At 35.8% G+C, this 18,063-nt stretch overlaps 1 protein-coding gene across 1 annotated transcript; it reads right to left on the bottom strand.

Moving 5' to 3' along the window:
* Positions 1-5,033: 5,033 nt before the first annotated feature.
* LOC149640321 (uncharacterized) lies at positions 5,034-6,874 on the bottom strand. The gene is made up of 4 exons (XM_089850642.1): positions 6,780-6,874; positions 6,420-6,703; positions 6,019-6,194; positions 5,034-5,924 (listed from the first exon to the last, which is right to left on the bottom strand). The coding sequence occupies exons 2-4, from the start codon at positions 6,549-6,551 to the stop codon at positions 5,354-5,356; spliced, it is 879 nt and encodes a 292-aa protein (XP_089706768.1). The 5' UTR covers positions 6,552-6,703; positions 6,780-6,874; the 3' UTR covers positions 5,034-5,353.
* Between the last annotated feature and the right edge of the window lie 11,189 nt (positions 6,875-18,063).

Here is an 18,063-nt window from a genome sequence, read left to right as displayed (position 1 = left end):
TTGAAGAGGCGTATTCCGTTTTGACGGAACTCCTGGCTTTACTCGACGATGAACGTGGCCGAAAAAAGAAAGCCCAGCTAATAGCTTGCACCAATAAATTCTTCACGCTAATACCTCATGATTTTGGAACCATAAGGCCCCCTCTTTTGGAAATGTTGAGATAATAAAATCCAAGGTAGAAATGCTAGATTTCCTTCTTGAAGTGGAGATCGGTTAGAAGTTAGTTAAAGAGGAAGGTGGAACGACCAAAGATCCAATAGATCAACACTATGAACAATTGAAAACTGAAATTGAAGTATTAGATAGAGATTCCGAAGAATTCGAGACATTATTAAGATACGTAAACAACACGGGCGCTGATTTTCACAGTGATTGTGAACTTGAAGTAGATCAAATATTTAAAATTGCACGTCAGGGATAACGCGAACGCTACCGAGAATTCCAAAAATTCCCTAATAGAAAGCTACTATGGCATGGTTCCAGAACCCCAAACATGATGGGCATTTTGTCTCAAGGCCTTCGTATTGCTCCAAAAGAAGCTCCATCTACTGGTTACAACTTTGGAAAAGGAGTGTACTTTGCAGATATGGTACTACACATAGCCTTTTAATAAAATTATAGGTTGCTAACTTCAAATATGTGATTCTTTTAGGTCTCTGAAAGTGCCAAATACTGTTACGCCAGTTGAGAGAACAACACCGAGTTGTTGCTCCTCTGCGAAGTAGCTTTAGGAAATATGCTTGAGCTATCTGACAAGTAATTTATTGAAAAATTACCTAGAAATATGCATAGTACGAAGGGAATTGGACAAACCTTTCCAGATCCTAAGAAAAGCATTTTCATAAATGGTGTGGAGATCCCATTAGGACCCCCAGTTCAAGGTAAAATTAACTCCAGCTTACTCCACAACGAGTTCATTGTCTATGATGTGGCGCAAATAAATATTCAGTACCTTGTAAAAATGAAGTTCTGTTGGACCTAATAAAACAATTGGTTATTTAATTAATGCAAAACGTTTATTTACGAACATAATAAATTAATAATACTGTTAAAGGGCAGACTCAGGGCTCCCACCAGGTCCCTAAAAGTCCCTATTTTCCTACAAGGTCATTAATCTACCCTAAAATTGGTATTCGGTCCCTAAATCACAATATTTTTATAAACCTCAGAAAAAGTATAAGGGTGACCTGAAAATGTCTTGTCTGAGATTTTAGCAGAGCCCCAAATTTGCAGAGCTCGCTCCGGTTATTGATAATTTACTTAATGTTAAATTTAAACGAATTAATTGGCTAATTTTTATAACAATAACAACTCGTGAAAATTATTCGACTGAATTTAGACTGGTTTTCATATATGTTCGTCATGTGCGTTATTGCAAATGGTCAGAGAAATTTGTTCAAGTTAGTCAGGGAATTTCATTCCAAACATTTTGTACGAACCCTGTAAAGGCCCATATTCTAGTTCAGTGGATTTTTTAAAAAACAATAAACATGATACGAAAATAGTTACTTTTAATCAGAAAACCTTCCTTATACATTAGAGCCAGTTTCAAGTCTTACCTACCGCTCCCTCAGAATAAGAATATAAACAAAAAAGTCAGAAATAATATCCTATTTTATCGAAAAAATAGAAGAGTAATAGCATCTCTCTCGAGATGATGTCCTTATGGTAATAGGTTCCTAACTGTTTGTGATATTTTCACAGAATAGATATCATTTTGTTTTACCAGTGGTCCCTTTTTGGTTCCTACTTTTAAAATTTAGGTCCCTATTTTACCCTATTTTTATCGTGAAAAGTCCCTTTTTCCCCTATTTATTTTTGAGATTTTTGTGGGAGCCATGCAGACTGGATTTTGGGTAGGATATACCTTAAGTTCTTAGTAGTACCAGAAGTTTATAATTATATCAAGAAGTACGTAAATTCGTATTTTCGCGCGCCATGTAAGTTTCTCTGCTATTCCCTCTCCATCCCCCTTTCCCGCGCAGTTAAATATCACGGTAAAATGGCCCTTAGAGGCACGCGTCATCGCCAGACACTTTACTTGTTATATAGGGAAAGAGTATCATGGTGCCAAGAAAAGAAGGTCCCCGTAAAGCAGGTTTTGAGCTTTTGTGCCAGACGATTGGTTATAAGCTATCGTCTGCTTTAATATGTTGTTAGAGGGCCCTCGATAGGTAGCCCTAGGCGGTTCGCGTGCGGTTGTTTCCACCGTCAAAAAGGTAAAAGTTTCATTATTATTATTATTATTATTATTATTATTATTATTATTATTATTATTATTATTATTCTTAATTATTCTAATGTTTTCCACTTCGTTTATTAAATAGCTTTTCTCTATTAAACATGGAAGGTAAACAAATGGTACGTCCTTTATTCACAGTTTCGTTAATAAATTACGAAGATGATTTTTTTAAAATTGATGAGACTGGAGTTCGCTGCAGCATAATTGAACATTTAAAACCGGATAAAAAGCTAGAACATTTAATAAATACGCTAAGTGAAAAATATATTTCATTAAAAGAAAACTGCAAGGCTGAAAAGAGGAGTACCGCAAACTTTCCCTGTGTTTGGAATAGCTGGTTAACGCAGTACTCGTTTGGACAGTTTGAAATTGACTTAGGCGAAAAACTTGATTTTAATGAAACTGAAGTTGCCCTCACTGTCTATTGGTTAGCAAGCAAGGTCGTCAAAGAAATTGAAAACTTTGAGCGGGCTAGGACTCTAGCACAATTAATAGCGAACGAATCAGCAAACTAACAAATTAAGACAACTTTTCTGAAAAAACCTTTACGCAATCTTAAAACTGATGAACTGTACTCGTTGTGCAGGCTAGGAGGAGGTTGTCTAGGGGAGATGTGGAAGGTAAACAAACAAAACATGCAAGTTTCACAGAAACTTATACGAGGCATGAAACCGCTAACGCAACGACAACGTGATAAAGCTCACATATTTTATAAAATAAGCCTATCTTTGAGAAATAAAGACCAGTTTCCAGAAGACATTCCTCCTGCGCTCATTCACATAAACCGAGGTGGATTACTCATACCACATGTACTACTTATGGAGTACATAAAAGAAGTCAATAACATTGTTATTGCTGAATGGTTAAAATGGAATGCCATCACGGATCTGTCAAAAAATGTGCTCAGTAAGTCCTTTTTTTTAAGATAATAGAATCGAGGAAGTCTATTTAAAGTCTAAATAACCTAAATAAAAATTTACTAAACTTCAGAGGAAACAATGGCGTCATTAAAGAGAAATGAGCAATTGGAGATTATGTATCATGAAGCATTAACAAAAATAGAGGAAGTGGTTGAAAGAGGTTTCGAAAAAGAAGATTTAGAAGATTTCAGACAAGTCTGGCAAAGGAAGTTGGGTCACGCCAAGTTAGGGGATTTGTTTCGTCAAAAAATTCGGATGCGAAATGACAAAAAAGGCAAAAGAGGAATTGGAGGACAAAATTTAAGGTGCTACCTCTACAGAAACACAATAAAGAAGAAAGCTTTGAAAACCTCATCAAAACCAAACAAGCCTACTAATAAACAGACGAAAAAAGGTAGCCCTATTAAAACTAAGTCTTATAGTCGCAAACTAAAAGTACAAAGTCCCACATCAAAACCCAAAAAGCCCACTGTTGAACAGACCAAAAAAACTAGTCCTATTAAAACTAAGCCTTGTAACCGTAAACAAAAAGTACAAAGTGCTAGTCCTGTTAGACCTAAACGTTTAATCACTAGAAAAAAATTATGCTTAGACTAGGTTGGTGAAGCTGAGGTTAATAATTGTGATATTTAACTATTTCGAAATGTATTTCTTGTGATATTTGAGTGATAATTACTATTCAGATTTGTTAAACATGAAAAGTTCCTGTGTTAATTAAAAAAAGTTCCTGTTTTAATTGAATTTTTTAATTTCTGGTTTTACAATTTACATCCATTTCGCAGTAATATATTCATTAAATGTGATCACGATATTTAAATGAATTTAATAACAATTTATGGATCTTGAAATATATCCAAATTCACTTTGCGGTAAGATTGTTCTGCGTTTTGTACCGTTTTGGTACAATTTTTTAGCAGCAACGCTCTTACACCAGGTGAATAGTTCAAGCTCGTTAACTTCCCACCAGAAATATATTTCAGCTGACTAAATACGGTTTCGATAGCCGAACCATTTATTCTGACAGGCGCGATCCAGTTATTGGGATGGCGAGAGAGAAAATCCTCGGCTAAGTTCGAAAATCCATATACACTGATCCTTAAAAGTTCCCAAGTCTGCCATGCCAAAAATTTGTTTTCATTACGGCTTTTAAGAGAATCACCACACAAATTTCTTTCCGTCGCCCACAGTTCGAAATATTCCAAACCTTTTCTCATAGAGACAATCGGGGAAGAATTCATAGAGTCAACTCTCTCATGAGATAACAACCCATTTTCAAATATTTGGTTGCAGGCATAAAGGTAATCGTGGCAAGCCATAACTGACTCATGATCATGAGAGGGACTCCCGTATTTCGGATTTGCATAGTTGTATAATTCCCCAATCGTTTTAAGGTCTTGCATGATTTTAGCAGGGAAAACGTTGAGTTTGGTCCAAGAATCTCTCTCAATGTGAGCCAAAGACAACCCTTTAACTTGAGCCAACTCGTTTTTCTCAGCCCGATCAACTTCCCGAGCATACAAATCGATGATTTGATTCCAGCCAAATTGCACATCACCCATAACTGTAAAGTTTCTCGATCCATCTTGCTGGGAGTGATGTAACCCATTTATCATGTTTTTCAACTGGTGCGTTGGGCAAACAATCCAGTATATCCACCTGTTTTTCAGGAAAGGGTGTTGAAATTGGGGTTTGAAACTAAAATCAAAAGAGCCATCATTCTTTTCTGTATAACTGAAAGAAGCGTCCATCCCTAAAGTGTGACGTAACGCTCCAATATTGGAGGTTCCACCATCACAAACCAATGCCGAAGTCTCCAAGCCTACAGATTGAAATGCCCAAATGAATTTATACACCAAGTCTGATATAAATGACTGAGAAGCTGGTTTAGGGAGCATAAAGTAAGGTCCTAAAATGTCAAATTTTCCACCTATGCACCTCCACAAGAACTGCAAAACATATTCGGCTTCTAGAGTCTCTGACATGGTTTTTTCTTTGAATAAATCCTCCATAGAAGGAATATCCTCGGGACTTAAAGTGCAACCGATGAATTCGTTGCTTCTTGAGTTCCATATAAGCTTGCCAATAATCTTCACCTCATCAAAAATTAGAATCCCATCAGCAGGCGGCTTATGATTTCCACGATAATTTTCAACGTATCTTTTAAAATTATTAGCTTCGCATTTCAGATGCGCTAAATTGATGCCTTGCTTGCTTGGAATTTCGCCCAACTTTTTTTTATGGTGTGAACGCTTGGCAATTTTAGGACATCAAAGGAAGCCAATGCTTCATAAGCAGCAGGGGATCTTGCAAATACGCTCAAAGCTATTCGATAAGTCAACGGGCACCAACGATTGCCTGTTTTCCCCTTGACACACTTCATTTGATCTCTTTCGAAACCATTTCTTGCTGAGTCCAAGTTCCAAGAGGTTCGAAGGGCTTCACCCAATGTTTTATTTTTCTTGGTTGCACTTTTGAAGATTTTATTTAATTCATTTTGACCACTCTTGTTTATTTCAAAAACAACATTCTGCATATTTTTGTGCTGAATATCACTAAGAGTTACGCTAGCTTCTGTTAACCTTTGTTGCAATTTCTTAATCTTGCGGGTTAGGCTAGCTCGATTTTGCTTAATTTCTTGTAATCTTTTTCTTCTTGATTTAGGAGTTAAGACACTAATTCTGCACCGTGAGGTTACGGATACTCTTTTTAGTTTGGTTCTAGGCGTGACATTTTCTTTCTTCTTAGCCAGATTCAAGATGTATCTTAAAAATCAACAATTTAATGTCAGACAGCACTTCACATGATCATACTCATACTAATGATCCTAAATTCTTATAAATATATTGACTAAATTACCTATTCAGGTAACGACATTTCCCACATTGGTACAATCCACTGCTATATAAACTCTTATTTATATTCTTTGGGGGAATATGCCAAACTAGGCAATCATTTGCTTGGTGCCTATCAAAAGGGTATTTAATAGTCTCCAGTTTTTTTGTTCTTAAATCCTCGAGTTTGTGTGAATCATGCTTAAAATATTTTAAAATATGAGTTTATATCTATTTTTAGCTTATCTTAAGACGCAATTCATTGAGAATTTTTAATAGCTTTCAGCGCGATTGTGCTTGCATCCAAAATAATTTCTCAGCTTTGCTTCAATCCAATCTAGCAACCCACCAATGATGCTTAGCCAGCTAGCGCTTCAAGTTAATAAACATTTTCATGGAAAGGGTTAGCAAAGTAACAAAAATTACCAGTGAAATACCAGTACAAAACACAAAATCATCTCTCAGTATTGCCAGAGATTCTTGAATAATCTCTAAGTTGATGTCTTTAACTTCAGAATCAGGATCAAAAACGTTTTTTGTTGTTGGAGTTTTAAACATCGTGTAAACCGTTACGGTTCCAGTTATGGAAAATACGAGCTTTACAGGCGTGTCAAAATATGTTGAACTGAGCCTGAGTGTATCATTTCTAGTGACTTCGATTTGAAATAGAGTTTGATCACGGTTTCTTTTTTTAACAATATTTAAACCATCTGTGAAAAGTTTCGTCATTATGGAAAACTCTACTCCAGGCACTAAGTCCACTATAAAATTATAAGAATATAGTACCTGGTTTTAAATATTTTATTTGGTCTTCTATGGATATTAGAGCCTTTTCACACAAAGAACTACTGCTAATCGGAATATTTTCTTCCAAAACATGACAGTTTTCTTCATGAACGCCATCCAGAGATGTAAAACACAATAAACAAAATTTTAAACAAAAACAGCTGTCAAAACTTACACAAGGACTGATCATTTGTAGAAGTTTCCGTATCTTTCTCACAGATGGTCTCGTTGATTTTTAATTTTTTGATTTTTTGGGACTCTAAAATAAATTCAGGTTTTCTTTTGGAAACTACATTAACTACGCTTCCAATTGAAGGGGTTTCTTCAATAAAATCAGTCTGAGATTGTCTTGAACAATGAGGTTTTATAAAAAAATCACATTGCGTGGATCTATGATTAACGTAGATTTGTGGTAGCCTTTCAGCTAATATTTGTTGTGGGTGTTTCACAGTTGCATTTCCTAGCAACGTTCTTTCAGTTGGTATTGTTTGTGTTGACGAATTTTTGGTTTTAATAACTACTCTGTCAGTTTCAGTTGACACGTTTGACACGAAATCAGAGTTATCATACTGAATTTGTTTTGTTGACGTAGATTTTAGAAAAAAATTACACTGCGTTGATTCATTTTTCGGTAACAACCGTAGCTGCGTAGGAGTTTTCTTACGAGGCATTTCAAATATTTTACCCTTTATAAGGCAGCTAAATTTAACATGAACTTCCTTAAGTAAGTTAAGTTACTGTTTGACCAAAAATACAGCCAAGGCTTAGCCCGTTAGCAGCAGCATTTACGTGAAATACTATGAACGTTTATAAACAATTTATGTTACCTAAATCAATTCACAACTCGCGGTTAGAGACGAAACATTTTTCGCACTAAAGTTTTAACATTAGTTCATTAATTAAATTTTTTTTATTTAAAACGCGGCTCCGTACCTATTATTCCCGCAAAATCAACGGCGCCATTTTACTTTTTCATTTGAGGTCAAAGATTAAAAGAAACTACTTTTCAACTACGTAATTTTCCTGCCTTTTTATTGGTTGCTACTAAACAGTCATTCGTCTGCTTAAGAACTTTCAAGGAATGCAGGAAAAAAGCCTCCAATTAGTCCAATTTACGTACTTCTTGATATAATTATAAACTTCTGGTAGTACGTGATTACAATCAGATGTCCATATCCCCCTCTCAGTATTTTCAATGAATATTTAAAAAAATTGATGTATCCCTTACTAGCGCACACATTTCGCGCTGTTGAACTTTCGAACAGTGGAAAATTGACGTCCGCGTCAGGTTGTAGGCCTACAAGTTTTGAGGCAGGTTTATGTCGAAAGTAGAAATGTTTTCAGTGAAAAAGGTTTAATGTTACGCTTATCATTTCACCGTTTTTGAAGAATTTTTTCTGCATTGCGAAGTAATCTGTTTTTATTTAATAAACAACAGGGTTCGTACTGAACCTGGAAAATCTGGATAAGTCGGCGATATGGAAAATAAGGGAATAAATCAGGGATTTAAAATATTTTCCTCAAAAGTCAGGGATATGTCAGGGATTTCGTTTGGTATATCAAACCATGCTTCGAGCAATGCTAAATATGAGCCAGGTGTGGAAAGTGGGCTTTGGTAAATACCTTAAAATGGTCAGGGATATTGTGAAAATATGGTCAGGGATAACCTGCAAAAGTCGGGGATTTTCAATGTAAAAATATCGTACGAACTCTCTACTAGCAGAAGTAAATGAACCGAAGTTACTTAAGAACGTTAAGACTCTAAAAACTGTCCAACACATTTGACATAACGCTGGGCTTTAGAAAAGCAGAACCTTTCATCCCCCCCTCGTCCTTGGCAGAATTATTGCAGAGGATTCTGGGACCAAAGACTCTAAGTGACTGTGCCATTTAAGCCCGACTATATAGTCTTTGTTCCGGTATTTCAGTTGTTTTGAAAAAGTCGTCTGCTTGATCAAATTGAGCTTGACGTCCAAGGCTTAGGCTTAGTACCTGTTGTTTACTTCAACTTGCCGTTTCGGAACTGTATACCGATGGTTTCTGATTCAAATCGATCCCGAATTAAAAGCAACTTCAATTATGGCCAAAAACTTAAAGGAGAAACTGAATATTTATCTAATATTAAACGACCCTTCGTTATTTCAAGATTCCAAAATTACAAAGACATTTTGGTAGGAATTTACTTTACCTACCTAACCTAACCAACACTTGATTCTGATTAATTAGGCCACGAAAGTTCGAAAAAAATAATGAAAAAATTCTAAACCCGCAGCAAGTTGGTCAAAATTTTTTTTTTAAATTTGAAAGTTGCATGTACTTACCGCCATTAAGACCACTACGCGACTAAACGCATTCTGCAGACTGCCCTCGATCTTGAAAAACTACTCGAGGGGGGGGGGGTAAATATAATAACAAGGACTCGCGACGGAAATATGGCTATGAAATTTTAAACACCTGCTGAAACATGTACATGCAAGCTCCAATTTTAAAAATAAACAACGACATTTTGCTAAATTGCGTAGATTATTTCGGAAGTAAATGAAGGTAAGCAATAATATTTTGGAAAAGGCGTAATATTATTTGGGAAGTAAATGAAGATAAGCAATAATATTTTGGAAAAGGCGTAACATTATTTGGGAAGTAAATGAAGATAAACCAAAATATTTTGGAAAAGGCATAATATTGTTTGTTAAGTAAGTGAAGATAATTAGCAATATTTTTGAAAAGGCGGCCAATTATTGGGAAGCAAATGATGGTGAACAACAATATTTTAAAAAGGCTTCAATATGTTGGAAGGAAGTGTACATTAAGAAGTATACACTATTAACTGTAAAACTGTTTATACCGATGGCTATGCAGTAAAGTGTGGCACTTAGCGTTACCCGAGAAACACCACTTGGAGGTGGCCACACGTCGTTTCTCATGAGTAGTTTTGATAAGGCAGGCCCCCTTGCCTACTGCCGATATAATCCAACCGGGAGTTTTAATAAGGCAGGTCCCTTGCCTACTGCCGCTATAATCCAACCGGAGAGTTTTGATAAGGCAGGTCTCCTTGCCTACTGCCGCTATAAACCAACCGGGGAGTTTTGATAAGGCAGGTCCCCTTGCCTACTGCCGCTATAACCCAACCGAGGAATTTTGATAGGGCAGGTCCCTTGCCTACTGCCGCTATAATCCAACCGGGGAGTTTTGATACGGCAGGTCCCCTTGCCTACTGTCGCTATAATCCAACCGGGGAGTTTCTATAAGGCAGACTCTCTTGCCTACTGTCGCTATAATCCAACCGGGGAGTTTTGATAAGGCAGGCCCCCTTGCCTACTGCCAAAAACTCAGAAAACGTTGCCTTATTCGTCAGTGAATTCGGCAGTGTTTTCTTCGTTTTGGCCAGCAATTGAAAATGCTGGGTCTGTCTCGGGATCGAGAGTAGCCAGCTCTTCCTCCGAGACCCCGATTTCAATTAATTCAAGGCATTTTTTGCCCGGTCCAGGGTAGCAAGACTTTTCGTCTTCCAAGAACCGAGCAAAATTTATTCCAGGAGGAAGCCAGTTTCCATCCTGGTCCTTGAAAAATAGGCATCGGTACCAATAAGAGGCCAAATAGCTACTTAATGATCTGTCTGATCTGTAGGACTTAATGGCATCCTTCACGTGTCTATTTCGGTTCTCGATGTTGTTCGTATGGGCGCGAGAATCTTCCGAGTTGACAAACTCGTACTTATGAAGCACGGTAAGGTGCTCCCGAAAGCCCATTAACGTACAATTCATGTACCTACACGATGATGGACCCAGAGGCTATATATTTTGCCATTTGCGTCCACAGAACAGCACGGGACTTATTTTTCACTTTCAAAAATAGACCATCTTTTGTATCCCGGCAATAAATTCCAAAGATACAAATGGTTTCCCCGGCTAACTCCGCCCCTCGGTTGTATTTGCGTGTATGAAGGTCGGTAAAATTTTCGTAAAATTTCATCATGAAAAATCTGAGATAAGTAATTTTTTATTTCAATTAATTTATAGGAAATAAATCCATTACCAGTAAAATCAGGAGATTGAATTAAATTCTAAAGAGTAGTAAAATACGGATTGTCCTTAAAATTATATAGAAAAATAAAATATCCGCGCTTCAGTCAACTGGAAAAAACTCTTATCGTTTTGTTTTTTAGGCTTGGGCTAACCAAGTCCTTTTTTATATAATATTCGCCTTGGGCCTCACCGGTCGTCCTTGCGACGAAAAAGGAAGGAACGTTTCGACTTTGCGTCGGTTATCGGCAGCTAAACGCCATTTCATCTGACGACTCCTACCCCATGCCATCCATCCCAGATATATTTGACTGCCTGAAAGGTGCAAAGTACTTTAGTCGGATTGACTGAAGGTCAGGCTATTGGCAGGTAGACCTTGATGAAAACTCTCGAGACAAGTGCGCCTTTGTTACTGCAGAAGGGCAATTTCGTTTCAAAAGGATGCCATTCGGGTTAAAAACAGCTCGCATGACTTTTCAGCGACTAATGAATAAAGTGTTGGCAAATTGCCGCGACTTCGCGTGCGGCTATTTAGATGATATTCTCGTTTTTAGCTCCACGGTCGAGGAACATTTAGAACACCTAGAAACAATCCTCGGAACACTACGAAAAGCAAACTTAACCTGCAATTTAGAAAAATGCAGTTTCTTTCAAGAGCAGATCTACTTTTTGGGATTTGTAGTATCGGCAGAAGGAATTCAAACTGATCCTGAAAAGGTCAATGCCATTACAAACTTTCCTGCGCCCTTGACTCAAACCGCCATAAGATCATTTTTGGGGTTGGTTAACTTTTATCGCTCGTATATAGCCAACATGTCGGATATAGCAAGACCCCTCTTTCGGCTTTTAAAGAAAAACGTTCCGTGGAGATGGGAAAAAAGCGAAGCGGATGCTTTTGAGCGCCTTAAACAAGAACTCATTAAGAGCGTCGTATTAGCTTTCCTGGACGTAACAAAGCCATACATTTTACAAACCGATGCCTCGCAAACAGGGATCGGGGCTGTTTTATTGCAAAAAAACGAGAACGGAAAAGAACGAGTCGTCGCGTTCACAAGTTATACTCTGAAACCCGTCGAACAACGATATCACGCGACAGAGAGAGAGAGCTATTAGCTGTAGTCATAGCAGTAACGAAGTTTCGGAATTATTTGGATGGAAAAACGTTCACTCTCCGAACCGATAATAAAGCCTTAATGTGGATGCATAGGATGAGAGACGTAAATAGCCGACTCGTAAGGTGGGCTTTACTTCTTCAAGAATTCAGTTTTGTTGTTGAGCATGTCGCTGGGAAAAACAACATCGTCCCTGACGCTATTTCCATAGCGGAATATAGTGATGCGGGAAAGGGTGCCGCCCCCTTTGTTGTAGACGATGAGAAGATATTCGTCCCAGAAACAGCACATGCAGTAACTCGTTTGACACTTCTTACGGTTCAAGAAGAAGAAAAGAAAGAATTCGACACCTTACCAGCCTTGACACCGGAAATTTTACGTGAACATCAAAAAGACGACGATCGTATACGTCGAATTACAGACTTCTTGAATCACGGTACACTGCCAGACGCCGTACCGTTAGCCCGCTCGATTCGTAAAAAAGCCGCATTTTATCTTCTATCTGATTCAATCCTCTATCACGCTGAGAATACAATTAGCACGGAACCAACATGGGTACCGTGTATCCCTCTCTTTTTACGCGAAACTGTTCTTGGATTGCTTCATGACGATCCGTCCGTGGGTCATCTCGGTGTCGCGAAAACCATTTATCGTGCGCGACAGCGTTGTTATTGGGATGGAATGGTTCGCGACGTGAAAACGTTCGTTTTATCTTGCGATATTTGTCAAAAAAGTAAACCACGACACGAGAACCCCGCCGGATTTTTACAGCCTGTCGAGCCAACCGGTCCTGGAGAAGTCTACAGCATAGACTTAGTCGGACCATTACCAAATATAAAAAAACGTCTTGGTTTGGACCAAGGCCGAAAAAACAAACGATATGTGTGAGTTTTATCATTTGACTGAAGTTTCAGATATTGCAATTGTTTTAGTTATTTTTATCCATTTAATCCTTAATCAATATTAAATTCAATCAACTGATTTTACTGTTAATCGATCCATTCCCTCTAAATTAATTGAAAAAATTACATATCTACGCTTTTTCAAGAACAATTACATTTTCCGAAAACATTTTATCATGAAATTAATTATTTTGAAGGGAGTACGTGTTGAGGCGTCAATATTGAATATTTGAAATATTCTACTGACTTTCTTAAAAGAGCAGGTGAACTTTGACATAATTCGAAAGGAAAATGTAAATATTTAATAGTGGATGCCAAACAAGGGTGTTGCACGAATTTATACATTTAATTTCGTATAACGAAACGCTACATTTCTATTGTCGCCTCTATTTTGAAAAGATTGCACTGTAAATTCCCTCTCCGTGCTTTAGAATTTCTTGGTCATAATTCAGTCTTCATTTGAAACGTCACCACCCCTTTCTACATTGTTGGCGCTACTTGTACACCGGTTACGTATTACGTGTAATCATTTTAGTACGCATAAAGACCATTTCGAAAAACACACAGGGGCGAGGCCAGCATTGGGGTATTCTCCCTCACACCAAGGGTCACCGCCAGACTGTGCCAAAGTTCACTACAGGCAAGAGGCTAGTCAAATCTCACTGCCTATAGCGGTGCTTCTAGGCAAGAGAGAGAAGACCTCAATGGTGGCATCACCGCTGTGTTTTAGTTATGTGTATGTAATTTCCAAAATGGTCCACTCACCTCAGACCACCTCAGTGGTCTGAGCACTCACGTACAAATGTACACCGATTACACTGAGTGATCGGTCCGTCAGGCGCCAGAACCGTAATCATTCATGTACACGAATGTTTTATAGTTTTAGGTTATTAAGGTTGGCGGGCAAGTCCGGAGAGTCATGTACCGTTCACTAATGTGAAAAGGTCTCGAACTATATGATAATATTGGCTGAGTGTGTTGCGACGGCTCAGATGACCCATACACTGGAACCACTGGTGATTGTAAAACTGTATATATTGAAATTATAGAGGAAGGGGGGGAGTTACATCAAAAGCGCATACATTAAAATAAAATAATATATTTTTCGTGTGCTACAGAGTGCCACCTACTAAAAGAAACCACACGGGATAAACGTTGTTGCTTTTTCTTAAGAAGACGACATTAGTTTATGAATTAGTTTGAGCAAAATAAGTTATTTATCATCAATTTCTTGAACATCAGTCTTCTCAGAAACTAGCTACAGATTTAAACGTTTTTGCTGCAAACTTCAAAATTTGTCAAGCCAGCCTTAATTAAAACTATGACCGTCAATGTGCTTTAAAGTTAGTATTCATCGACACGAAATCCCTTCGAAATAATTAATTTCATGATAAAATGTTTTCGGAAAATGTAATTGTTCTTGAAAAAGCGTAGATATGTAATTTTTTCAATTAATTTAGAGGGAATGGATCGATTAACAGTAAAATCAGTTGATTGAATTTAATATTGATTAAGGATTAAATGGATAAAAATAACTAAAACAATTGCAATATCTGAAACTTCAGTCAAATGATAAAACTCACACATATCGTTTGTTTTTTCGGCCTTGGTCCAAACCAAGACGTTTTTTTATAATATCTGTCACTTCAGTCTTATTGTAATTAAAATTTTAATAATTTTATTTTTGCTTTACCGTAATACATTTGGGGTTGATCTATTTCTAATTGCTCAAAGAAGTACTTAAGTATCGTTAATTACATTTAACTTATATTCAAAAACATTGATTTCGATAAGCATATAATGTTGTACCATAAGTCTATTATGGGGACCTTACATAATAGATTTATGGTTGTACTTTATTTATGAAAGAAGTTTAAAAACTACGGTATTTGAAATATGGAAGAAAAATATTTGTTTCGTAACACTGTATACACATACAGTATTGTCGAGATCAGACCAACAGCATTGAATGTTGCCAGATTAAATAGTTGCTGGTGATTTTGCGAACTATGTTAATGATATATTAAAATTTAAATGGAAAAGTTACATTTTGACACATTCCTAACCCTAAAATTTTGTATTTGGAGACTATTAAATGCATTATAGTGATAATGTAATTAATTTCAGTGTTAAATAGGAAAAACGTTTAGGCTGAAAGAACAACTCGCGAAGTTTAATCTTATTTTCTTATTTCAGTTAAAGGTTATCTAAATTTACCTAAAAAACCTATTGTTTTCGATTAATTTCACGTTAAATATGGTTATTAAGTTGAATTTAACGGCTTATCTTCTTTTATTAGTGTTATTGCAGTTTATTATACGAGTTTGAATAAGAACTTCTCCTAAATTGCAAACTTTAGAGGAGTGACTGTTTGACTCTTGCGGAACAACGACTATTTTGCCCCAAAACTTTTAAATATCGCGCCTTTTCAATGGCTCTCTTTTAAAAATGGGAAAAATGCTTTTAAATGACAATTTAATTAATCGTATAATTTAACGGCTTTTAAATGAAAATTTAATTAATCGTAAGAATTGAACAGGAAAATGGGGGCTGGGTGAAAGATACGTGTAGTTTTAATTTTAATTTGTTAGTTTAATTATAAGGTATCCATGAATTTACCCAAAACATTCTTGATTTGGGTTTAATTTAACGGCTTTTAAATGACAATTTAATTAATCGTAAGAATTAAACAGGAAAATGGAGGCTGGGTGAAAGATAAGTGTAGTTTTAATTTTAATTTGTTAGTTTAATTATAAGGTATCCATGAATTTACCCAAAACATTCGTGTTTTGGGTTAATTTCACATTTATTATACTAAAGTTTAATTTAACGGCTTATCTTGTTTATCTAGCGTGGATTTAGTTTATAATACAAGTTTCAATAAAATATTAACTTTAATTGCAATCACCCTAAAATTTTAATGTATGCGCTTTTGATGTATTTTAACGAACATTTAAATTAATTTGAAAGTGAAATAGGAAACTACTGTGGCTGTACGAAAAACTTGTGATGTTTTAATCTTAATTTGAGCGTGGTTCGTGAGAGTGGATTAATCTTAAAATTTATTTGAATTTTTTTGCAATGTTTAGTGCAGTTTAATATTTTTTCCGCAAATTCATTTTTTAACCCAAAACTTTTGAATTTCGCGGCAATTATTGTACTTTAAAATAGTTTAAATTAACTTAAGTGTCAAATAGAAAATATTTGACTTTACCATAGGCTTGGGTAGTTTTAATCAAAATCAAAGAGTTTATCTAAAAGTTATTTGAGCCTTTATCCAAAAAATGTATATTTTGGTTTAATTTCACGTTAATTATATTTAATTGAGTTAAAATTAACGTAGGACTGTGTTTTGGCACTATACATATAGGTTATAAAATGAGTTTAAATGTACACTTCACCTTAATAGCAATTTTTAGTGGAGTTTTCGATTCTCCTTTTACGCTAAAGTTTAGAATTTCGCGCCTATTAAGGTACTTTGGAGATAATTTAAATTAGCTTAAGTGTGAAAGAGAAAACATGGGGCTTTACCAACGGCTTGGGTAGATACAATCTTAATCAAGAACATCATTTAAGAGTTATCTGAGTTTTCATCCAAAAAAATGTATATTTTGGTTTAATTTGACCTTAATTACAGTTAATTACGTTGAAATTAACTTGTTGTCAGTGCTCATTAAGCTTATAAAATGACTTTTAATAAATAATTCACCTTAACTCTAATGTTTAGAGGAGTTTTTGATTATTTCCAACAAATTGCGTTCAATTTTTATCATATCCTGTGCTAGGTTTGTGGTAACATAAAGATTATCTATACAATATGTTAATGAATGATGCTATTCTATAGTTTAGCTTGAATACCAGTAATTAAATCAAATACCTATACAATTCATAGCAATTTAAACCAATAAACAAACGGCAATGTGGACTGTGGAAATAGCAAACAACGTAACCCTCCGTTTCCAACGTGGTTACATTGAGAGAATCTGTGATGTAAACATGAAAATTATTTGCCAAAATAAATTATATAACGACACTGTCCTCCTGGATTAACCAGCACAACTGTTACTTATGAATTAAACTGCTGGTAACAAATAGTTTATAAAATGATAACGTAACATCACAGTAAGACTGATTCACTAGGATCAAAATTGTTTTAACGAATAATCTGGTCCTCTACATTGGTTTAGTTTCAGGAATTATACCACACACCTTCACAATTAGTAGCATTTTAGTGAGATTAACAAATAATGAAACCGTTTATACCTGTCCTCAAATGAGAATGTTGACTTAACTGCGCTAACATTAACACCACTCTTTTAACTGCCCTTGGGGAAACAAATTGAAAATTTTGTCATCTTTCCAGTAATATTTTGAAGTTTCCAGTAATATTTTGAAGTCGAATTCTTCACAGGGTGAAAACCATACCGTTGATTTCTAAACCATAATAATTTGGATATATATGCCATTTTTTACTTAAAACTAGAAGCGCCAACAAACTGTCATAGATACAGTATTAAGTTACAAGTAGCGTAAAACCTAGGCCCCAGGGTTAGGATTTGTAGCATGAATCAAAGCAGACTGCGAATTTTTGTAATTCCAATCAAAAACAGTGCTAGAAATTAGCTTTCTTATAATCTTTAAAAGGAAAGACACTATAAACAGTCACTATATTACATAGACAAACTAAAATACAATTTAAGCCTTGGCCGTAAAGAACGTCGAAAAGCTTACTTTAAATGATATAAAAACCTCTATTAACTGTAATTATTTACCTGAATTACTTTTCTAGACGAAAATTCGACCTGATAACGACGTATTTCTTATTAAGGGTGCTACATTTAATTAGAAAATACATATTAAGGTGCTCAAGCTAGGATGAAATACCAAAGTAATTTGTTAGCGTCTACTGCTAAGAAATTAAGACAATCAGCAAGAAAGCCAACATTTGCAATTTATGAACGTAACATGTTAGCACCCACAAACCTAGGCCCTTCTAGTTGTCAAAGAGAACGAAATGAAGAAATAGGTTTAAGCGCGCTATAAGGTTAGGCTGACTTCTGACCCAAAAGTACTTTTTTGATGTACTTTGTTAATTAGTTAAAGTACAATACTTAGACAAATAAAAATCGAAACAAGTATGTTTCTCATTTAAGAAATGCTTGTTAATTTAGAAGTATTCCGAAAACTAACTTCGCTATAGTTTTTCCGTATGGCCTGTCTCAATTGCCTTAAAAAACCGAAAATTTTT

This window comes from Phalangium opilio, unplaced genomic scaffold (genome assembly GCF_054372755.1).
Source record: "Phalangium opilio isolate 3A_F unplaced genomic scaffold, DU_Popi_V2 ptg000093l_1, whole genome shotgun sequence".
NCBI lineage: Eukaryota > Metazoa > Arthropoda > Arachnida > Opiliones > Phalangiidae > Phalangium > Phalangium opilio.
The sequence above is the reverse complement of the archived record's forward strand: the minus strand, read 5'-3'. Positions and strand labels throughout refer to the sequence as shown.

What these genes read in the sequence shown, in the direction of transcription:
- LOC149640321 (XM_089850642.1), bottom strand. Translation starts at nt 6,551, where the DNA reads ATGTTTAAAACTCCAACAACAAAAAACGTTTTTGATCCTGATTCTGAA. An exon ending in TTTGTACTGGTATTTCACTG is followed by an intron (nt 6,195 to 6,419) that starts GTAATTTTTGTT and finishes AAATATTTTAAG; the next exon opens with CATGATTCACACAAACTCGA. An exon ending in AAATGTCGTTACCTGAATAG is followed by an intron (nt 5,925 to 6,018) that starts GTAATTTAGTCA and finishes TTGATTTTTAAG; the next exon opens with ATACATCTTGAATCTGGCTA.